We start from the raw sequence: 10,095 nt of genomic DNA, 5'->3' as shown, positions 1-10,095 counted from the left end.
TTTTTCAAAACACAATAGAACTGATACTAAAGATAATATTAAAATTGATAATTAGTGTAAACTTTGTTTTTCAAAACACAATAGAAAAACAAAGTTTATATTGTTTGTCAGTTTTAATAAAATCATTAGTATCAGTGTGACTATATGAAATGAGTTAGAAGAAAGTGTGCAATTCCAAAAGATTGAGATTCAAATCTTGAGACGCCCAAAATATTGCTAGCCTTTGGTAATTGTCATCCACACGGGCCTTGAGGTGGGTTCATGTGGCCACGATACCAAGAAGTTAATGGAAAAAAATCCCCTAAAACATACAACAAGAAGTAATAGACTTGTATATACAAACCACACTCTTTACAATATACCATATACATATAATCTTGATGATATGATATCTATCTATGTACATAGTAATAGATCACCATTTGTTTACCTTATTATTTACAATATCAACAACTTATATAAGGGAAGAAAGAGAGGACAACTATCTATTTACAAGGTCCTCCGATCCCTTCATACGCTACTTTGTATCAATCTTTTTTTTTCTACTTTGTGTGATATCATATTCACATCATACCATATCATATCATATAATATCATATCAGCTGGAAACCCTAAAAAATGTACAGTGTTTCCAGTTACTATGATTAGGCCAATTTAAGAGTGTGAAATGGTCGGGTTTTGAAGAGATTTCCAAAGAGAAAGCTCATTCGTGTTTCTTCGGGTGGTGGTTCGGGTGATTGGTTAGAGTTCCATCGAACATGGAGTGATGCTTGTTGACCGATTTGTGTTTGGATTGAATCTATAGTTTTTTGGTCAACAGGGGTATTTCCGGTCATGTCTGTCACGTAAAATATGTCTTTGACTTTTCCACCTTCTGTTGTTGAAATTTCGGCTCTTTTTATACATAAACTGTTTTCTCTAAATATCCTTGTTATGTCGGATAGAAGCCCAATACGATCTGCTGTGTGTAGTTCTAGCTCTAGCGCCTGAGTAAGTTAACCATAAACAATAAAATTGTGTTAGAAAAAATATATATATTAAAAATATTGATTTTTGTATTATAGTGTATCTTACTATTATACCTCAGAAGTCCTCCTCTCGATTGCAGCTTCAAGACATTGCATAACACGCTCTCGCTCTGCTTCTGAGCTTACTGGGCTTCCATCAATGTGTCTAATATAATATTCCTACATTAATTACATCCATTTAATAAAAAACCTCCACTTTTTTTAAAAAAATAGAAAAGGACATCAAGACATGAATTGCAAATGAAGGTTATTTTTTTTTTTGTGCATATGCATGATTCTTATTTATTTAATGCAGAAAGAAAGACTTCCATTATTTCCCAACTTTTTACATTTATTTTTCCAAGTCTGTCGTTATTTTCTCAAATATCTTTTAGACATCATTTTTCCAAAAAAAAAAAAAAAAAAAAAAAGACCTTGTATTATAACATTCTACTTTTCAAAAAAAATCTTATTAAGATATTGTATCTTAAAAAAATCTACCCAATAATACCATTATACTTATTAGGTTATTTTACGGGTTAATCTCATAAAAGACCTTATATTTTGTGTTTTTTTTCAGATTAAACCTTAACTTTATTTTTTGCCTGAAAAAGACCTTGTATTTTTTTCATTTTTTCCTAAAAACCCTCAACTTTGTCTTTTTTTCCAAAAAAAACCCTCAACCTTCTAACTACTTCCAAATAAACCCTCAACTTTTTTATGTTTTCTCAAAAAAATCCTCGCATTTTACAATTTTTTTAAAAAAACTACTAAAAGGGCCAGATCAGGAAAAAATGAAAAAAATACAAAGTCTTTTTCCGTCAAAAAATAAATTCAAGGTTTAATCCAGAAAAAACACAAAATATAAGGTGTTTTACAATATTAAACCTTATTTAACTTTGAAAATTCCACCCAATTATGCTAGTCAAAATTATTTTGTGCTATATAAAGAAATGAATTTGGATATGCTAAAATAATAAAAAAATAATAATAATAAATGAAAGTACGTTGCTATTTCTTGAACTTATTGTAAACATTTGGCTCATCTAATCATGTATTATGCTCACAATTCACAAACATAACAAATGAAACACAAAAAGAAACTAAAATACCTGATAAGCCTCCATTTTCCCTGTGTGAACTACTCCATGAAACACAACATATTGCATATCAGTCAAAGTGCAGATTATATCAAACAAAAGCTTTGGTCGATCCCTACACCTCATAGTAATAACCGTATAATCCTTCTCAGCACAATCCAACACACTAACCTGTGGCCTCCATCTATTCTCCTTTTCTTCCTGTTCTACCCTTCCAACATTCTCATAATCCCTTTCAGCAAACATAATCTGATGCAATCTTCTCTCCCTATGCGTAAACCCCGGGGTCGAAAGCGTCATTTTACCAGTCTTCAAGTCATTGTTCCCCTTAAGAACATTACACAGCAGTTTCTTAATAGTTGAGAGTCTTTTAGGATCTTCAACTGCACTTCTTGTTTTCTCATCTGTGACATGTACAACAGCTGCAGCTCTTGCATTATGAGTCCATATTTCAGCATTGACTACATTACATCCAAGATTTGTGAGAACTGCAGATACTTCTGATAATAATCCAGGTCTGTCTATTCCAGCTAGTTCAATTACTGTGTAATCTTCAGAAGGTTTTAATCCAACTGAACCAGTTAATGAAGGGACATAAAAAGCATCACTTTCAAGCACCTGTAATGGAAGAAGCATTACTACATATTGAGCTTTTATTCCAAGATACTTGATATATACAAGTGGCTTTAGAAGGGGTAGAAGAAGAAAAGATGCTTGCCTTTTTTATGTAATTGACAACACCTTCATCTTTAATTTTGCTTCCGTCAGGGTTAATAACATTGAAAACTGTGGATTGTCAAAATCAAAGAAGTAGGATCAGATACTGTAGGGAGAAAGAGAATCCAGATGGAAATGGCGTAAAAAGTTATTCAGATTCTTATTTGATGCAGTGACGTGAAGAAGAATAAAGAATAACGTACCATCCATGAACCATCCTCCATCTGATGAGATGTAGGCTTTTGTGATGACGAGATCTAAATCTGAAAGAACTTGGACAACTTCGAGAAGAATACCATGCTTATTCACACTTTCGACCTAACATACAGAGCATGGAGAGGAATAATTTGAATGAGTTGAATCGAGTCGAGGGTTTCTGAAACTGAAAGTATCGTACAACAAACTAGTCACATACCTGGATAACTGTTGCTTCCGGAGAAGAGTTGTTGTCGATTGTAACTCTGCGATAACAATATATGAACTTAAATTAGGAAGAAACACGCACTCACTCACACGGAAAACTAACACTTCAGATCTAATAGGGGTCAAATCAAGAAAAGTTAATTAAGTAAATTTACAAAATCATTCAGTTAATGTATTCGAATAGTTAATTACAGTCAAACTTAGCACATAAACTCAAATCACACGCTAGAATCATCTGCATATATAATAAAATAACAGAAAAACAACCAAGGAGGTACAATCTCAGAGAAATTCTCGTAGCAAGTGATTCAATTACGTAATCATCAAACAAATATACAAGATCCAGATTGAGCAATCGAAATTCGAGAACAATTTATTGAAATTAGAAGAGAAATGAAGCGTATATTTGCAGTACCTTGGTGGATTCATCCTCCTGATAAGTTTTGCATATTCATCTTCCATATCTAGAAACAATTCCACAAAAAACGCGATAGAATATGTGATTTCTAATTGAAACGCAACTTAATTTAAGGGAATTTATACAAGAAAAGAGGAATCAGGTCTCCAATAGGTAAGGAATCGCCAGTGTTTTGAAGAAAAAAGAAGGGGGTGGAGTTGGACACTTGCAAAAAGTAAAAGTGTGCATTGGCACCTCATTCCCATTAAATTAGTTGACTTAGTACAATGAATAGATAAATGAGGAGACCACTCAAACCTACAGTCTTCAAATCGGAGTTTCCTGATGACGTGGCAATCTGTCATTGGACAGCCTGACGGTTATGACGTCTGCCCGTCTGCCCGGAAGTTTAATAGTTTCTTTCAATCTCCAAATAATTGATTAATTAAGTGTACATAGAAAACGACTAAAATGTATTTTTTTTTTCGTCTCATTCTGTTTAAATTTTAAATTTTAATTTTCTATTATTATTATTTAGAGAGTGTTTGGCAAAGTTTAAAATGAGTTTTTTGCTTTATTCCGGTAATACCGGTTTCATATCAGTATAAGTCAAAAAGAATGTTTAGGTAAAAAGCTTTTTAAAAAACCGTTTATATCTATTTGGAGCTCCCTATAAGTCATTTTTTGATAATCACTTATCAAAAACTCTTTATTTCATCGTTCAAAGAAATTGATAAATATACCTCTTAACCTGAACCTACATTGACACAAAAACATACCCAATAAATTAATAAGTTTATAGTGTTTTGACACCGGATAAGTTTAGCCAAACATTTTTTTTAAAACTCCATTTTGATACTACTATAAGTTAAATTATAAGTTAAAAAGTTAAAAGTTATTTTGCGTAAACTTTGCTAAACACCCTTTTAGTGTTAATTTTTGTATACATCTTTAACTTTTTTTTAATTACATACTCCAAAAATATTTACTAATTCTAATAAAAGTTTTACATAAACATAGCGGCTAAACGGACAACAAGTTGTGTTGCAACTCCTTTTTGGATGTCAAAACTATTAAAAAAAATCCATAGATCTTGAGGGTCATAACATTATTGTGCATGACTTGTTAGATTCTATTGAGGAGCTTCACGGCATCTGGCGCAAGGAAATAGAAAGTATCAAATGCAAAAGGTATAAATATGTGTTGATTTTTCATGCACACTTTCTCATGCTTTGCCGCTTTCCATGATGCAGCTTTAAAGCAGCTTGCCCCACAATGAAACCCCCACCCCTTAAGCCCACAAGAGGGAAAACCTCTGTTAGAGCCACACATGCATGCTTCCCTCCAACTCATCCGAAAACTAAAACATCAGTTGGTCTAAGTGTTGATCTTCCTTCCAATGGGTCAGTTGAAAAGTTCACAAGTGCCTATTTCTTGGCAGAAACCCTGGCGCGCCTAAATATGTCGAACAAAACATCCCTAACCAGATCGTCTCGGTACTTTAAACTCGGGAGCTCTCGACACTGAACTGCATGTTCCCCAAAGGAGTCCAAGCATGCCTTGTGACAAACAGGGCATGTCTCATCAACCGGAAATAAAGAGATCATAAGGCGATACTTAAGGATAACACGATACTCTATTGGCGACATATGCTGGTCAAGACCGTCAATAGGGATAGTCATAAGAAAATCTTGAGCATGTGGTGCCCTTAGACACTTAAAAACTGCTTTCTTCCTAGTCGTCATTTCGTAGTGAACTTCCATGTCTTGGACAATTTTACTAAAAAGGACACTCGCCAATGAATGTTGGGCTTTTAGCGGGGCGATATCCTTATTAGTGAAACCGCTGAAGTCAACGCCCGGAATCGTATCATGAAGACATCCCAAAGCACAAACATAATCAAAATACATACCACATATGCCGCTATCTCATAAGATATGGTCTTATAACACCCACGATTGAGCTCGTGAGGCCATAAAAGCATAGGCGGAAGCCTCTATTGTTGAGTACAACCCCAAACCTCCAAACATTGGTAATGAAGTAACTCGCCATTGAATGCCCCCAAAGAAAGGATCCCCACAAACCACAATGTCCTCAATCGACCCATGTAACCCTTTATCAAAACACAATGTTGTCTCCTCCATGTGAACGGGTTGGCATGTCCTCAGGCCACAAAAAAAAGTTTGGTAGTGCCCATGCAAGATTGAAGCAAAAGGAGCTCACTCTGGGGTCATGTAATTGTGAAAGAATGTGCATCAAATAAACAGCCTTGGCAGGTCTCTTTATGGCTAACCCACTAATAAAATTTGCATCTCTACTAACAGCCCCCCCCCCCCAGAAGCTTCACCCCCAATAATGGTTGTCCAATGTCAGTAGGGAATTAACCTGCACAAAGCTTCCTACCATTACATGAAGGCCAAAATAGCTCAGTTTTCTTGATATTCGATTCAAGACCGAATCATGGGCCTGCCACCCTAATGATGTTCGATACTCTGGGCACCTCCTATGAATCTCCAATGACGGTCACATCATCAAGATACCAAGCATGAAGAAGAAGCTTGAAATTTGTCTCTAATCCAATGTACAAGTGGGTGCAAAAAACAAGATAAAAAAGAAGTGGTCCTAAAGGGTCGCATTGCTGAACTCCAGTAGTGGACCAAATATGCTTATTAACCAAATACAACCTTGTTGACTATCCATATAAGAATTCGACCCACAAAGAAATGGAAGGGCACCTCATCTGGACCTCATGAAGTAAGGCGGATATATCCACCATATTGAAGGCATTCGATAAATTCACAGTAAGCATTGCAAGAGACCGATCATCATGACGTTCACTCAACACCCTATTAACACTATGAAGAACTGTCGCAGCACCACCTGATACGCCCACTTCAAATTGAAAATTATTAAGGTATTGTGTAATTTCTTTACCAAAGCCTTTCATAGCAACCTTCGAAACCAAACGCCTCCATATAGTTCCTATAACAATAGAACGAATTCCATTGTCAGGTTTTAGGAGCGGAGTATGTAACAAACCGTTATTTCAAACCTATGTAATAATATAGGCCAATTTGTAGTTCTTTTTAAAATAATAAAGATAAATTTTAGCACACTGTGTACATTTACATAATCGACTCTCAAAAATGAAGTGTTAAATAATCTTTATTGGGACGAACAAAGTGGTAGAGATTGTAACAAGGTTTTCAAAAATATAAAGAACACTAAAATCCGAGTTATAACGAAGAAGTTATGACCAATCGAAGATCCGCGACAAAACCGGCAAAACATTGTTCAGTGTAAAAAGTGAGTTTTCAATAAAAGGTTTTTTAGCCTTAACAATTTAAATGAAAGTTATAGATTATGTTAAACCGAGAACTTTCATAAAAAGAACGTCAAAATCTGACTTCTTATGAGGAAGTTATGATTTTTCTAAATTTCAATATAGCAGTACACAGCTAAAAACTCGATATAAAGATCGAGTGATTTTTAGGCAACACAACCTAAACGAGAATCGAAGGTCTCGTCAATAGTAGTACAACGGTAAAAAGACGGACAAAAACGGACTTCGGATAAAGAAGTTATGAATTTTTAACGGATTTTCCTGTCCCGGTCTGTTAAAAATAATAATATTAAAAATAAAGTCAAAATTAGCCAAAATAGTCTAAAAGAAAGTCGTAGAGTATAATTTTACCTACGCGCGCATATAAAGAACGTCAAAAACGGAGCTCGTATGCGAAAGTTATGAATTTCGCAAGTTTTGGGCACAAAAATCGAGAAATCCTTGAAAACCGTGAAATTTCGCATGGTGCATGTCCGGCCACGTCGCCTCGCATGCGAAACCGCCCCGTGTCCTCTCCTGATTCGACCAAAGTCGCGGCCCAGTGAGAAGCCGACGCGCCTCGCCACCTGTCCGATGCGAAGCCTCTTCGCCACCTGTCCGAGACACGCGTCTCTTCCCCCTTCCTTCGGATCCGAGGCTTCGGCCTATATATATATGTGTGCAAGATTACTCGGTTCCAAGACCATTTTCACCCCAAATTTCACACTCTTTCACCTCTTTCACTCCAACAAACTTACTTACAACCCCCAAAGCCCCGGTATCATATTTAAAACCCTAAGCAAGCCTCGAAGCCCCGAAATTCTCGAGAAAAACAACCTTCTCCAGTCGAAACTCTGCCCGAGTAAAGCCAGTTTTTCATCAAATAAACTCCTTTCCAGAAAACGAAACGCTATCCAAATCACCACTTATCAAGTGAGTTCATACCCCCGTATTTTCATAGTTTTTACTGTTTTAAGGGGGGGGGGGGGGGGGGAATACAAGTCTAACACAAGAATTTTGTGTTACAAACAAATGATTTCAAATTGTGATAAAATGACATTAAGTCATTAAAAATACTTCAAAATATTAAACTCTTTTATAAACTTATATTTTCCCCCCAAATTCATATATATATATATATATATATATATATATATATATATATATATATATATATATATATATATATATATATATATATATATAAGATTTAAAAGACTTAGGACTGATAACTCATTCTGGGTCCTTTTCCTTGTTTGGATGTGGGCTTATAGTATCGGTTATTTGTCCGAATGTCGTTTAAATTTTACTTATATATAATTGTATATGTATATAAATATAAAAGTTATTTCAAATGTCGTTTAAATACCCTTTGTAACATGTTGAGCAAGGGGTTACATTAAAAACAGTTAATACCATTTCAGAAAGTACATATAAATTATAATAGGTATAATTTATGATACATAGAACATTAATTCATGATTCAAGTATACTAGAATACACCGTTTTACAAGAAACAAAGGTTTGATTAAAAACAAATCAAGGAACTTCCAAAATACATGTTAAGAATACTAATTCAGGAATATACAATCAATCATTATTTCAGGATGATTGGGTTTTCATAACTATTATACATGTAACGTTTATATGCTTTTTATGAGTCATTTGATTCAGGTTGTTTAATTCATTTAAACAACATAATTAAAAACCTGATATTATAACCAGAATCTCCAATTAGGGGATCGAAACAAGTTGTGTGTAGATCTATATTGGGATTGACAACCCCGCACTCAGGCTACTAGCTACAGTCAGGCATACACGCCAATGAGTGACAATTGTTATCAACAATTTAAACGCCTACAAAGCGTTTCTTTCAGGCCATCTAGTCTCAGTATGGTTATAATAACTCATTAAAAAGATATTAACAATACGTTAGTGTATAATCAACTAAACGTAAGTACATTTTCAAAGTACTAGTTTACAAAATACAAACTGCAGTAGTACATTACAGTTTACAATAACAGCTGGTGGAACCAGGCACACTCACAGTTACAAGTTTTACATAAAGGAATACAAATACAAAACATTGGTTTACAAATAAGAACGGTTTTATGAGATTAAAACTACTTTTCATATACAACAAAAAATATAGGATTTTCTGGAACAGCTTACAGATTCATGGAACAGAAAACATACTTTTAAACATAAATACTTATGCACTCACTCAACTTTATGTTGATACTCTTTTCAAATTACTTGTATTCTCAGGGAAACAATAAACAAGTACTCCCCGAGCTTTTTGAGAAGATGGAGCTATTTTGAGTCATATCTTCTGTATTTTGCTATAACTATTTTGGTGTCAATATACAGTGATTGAACACATGTAAATACTTTTACTTTTAAATGCATTGGTTGTTTATACTTTGATTACTATGATGCATGTGTTATGATGCTACAAATGAAGTCCTCCACCCCCGGACGTTTCCGCCGTCTGGTTTGGGGGTGTGACAGAGTAAGAGGTGCAGACGCTACAAATTCTGCCAAACACGATGAAAATCTTGTTGGATAAGGTGTCTAAGTCCATAACTATTTTTGGTATGTACTTAACCCGGTTGGCATGGTCCATTTGGGTTGCATGGCATTGCAATACTTGGATAGACCAAATGAGAGAAAAGGACACTCAAGGTTTATTAATATATTATAAGTTCTAATATATTAATAATATTATTTAATTAGTATTGATCAAGAATTAATTTGGAATTAATTAAGTGATCAAAAGGAGTCTAATTAAATATATGGGGTTTATTGTGTAAAACATCCATTCTTGTATAGTGGGCTAATGATCCATGGTTTATATGAATTGGGCTAAAACCCATAATGTGCTCCATGGATAGTCCATTGAGGTTATAAACCCATGGATCATGGAATATGAAAATCCATGCACATTAGGGTTTACATGGAGTAACCCTACATGTGGCACACTATATAAGAAGCCCTATGGTAAGCAAAATCGGCCACTAAGTGAAGAACTAGAGGGCTAGCCGATTTTTGAGTGATAAGTGTCTTCTCTCAAGGTTGTTCCAAGTGTTGTGGTGTTGTGTGAGACATTTGAGGCATCACACTTAAGGT

The 10,095-nt window shown here is 34.7% G+C and overlaps 1 protein-coding gene across 1 annotated transcript; it reads right to left on the bottom strand.

Moving 5' to 3' along the window:
- Window positions 1-316: 316 nt before the first annotated feature.
- Window positions 317-3,919, bottom strand: LOC145167253 (ACT domain-containing protein ACR6-like). The gene is made up of 7 exons (XM_079086385.1): window positions 3,663-3,919; window positions 3,240-3,285; window positions 3,028-3,142; window positions 2,826-2,893; window positions 2,120-2,725; window positions 1,083-1,187; window positions 317-986 (listed from the first exon to the last, which is right to left on the bottom strand). The coding sequence occupies exons 1-7, from the start codon at window positions 3,707-3,709 to the stop codon at window positions 645-647; spliced, it is 1,329 nt and encodes a 442-aa protein (XP_078942511.1). The 5' UTR covers window positions 3,710-3,919; the 3' UTR covers window positions 317-644.
- Between the last annotated feature and the right edge of the window lie 6,176 nt (window positions 3,920-10,095).

Source organism: Lactuca virosa, chromosome 3, assembly GCF_052849685.1.
Source record: "Lactuca virosa cultivar CGN04683 chromosome 3, Lactuca_virosa_CGN04683_v6, whole genome shotgun sequence".
Taxonomy (NCBI): Eukaryota; Viridiplantae; Streptophyta; class Magnoliopsida; order Asterales; family Asteraceae; genus Lactuca; species Lactuca virosa.
Note: the sequence above shows the minus strand (reverse complement) of the source record. Positions and strands in the feature narration are given on the sequence as shown.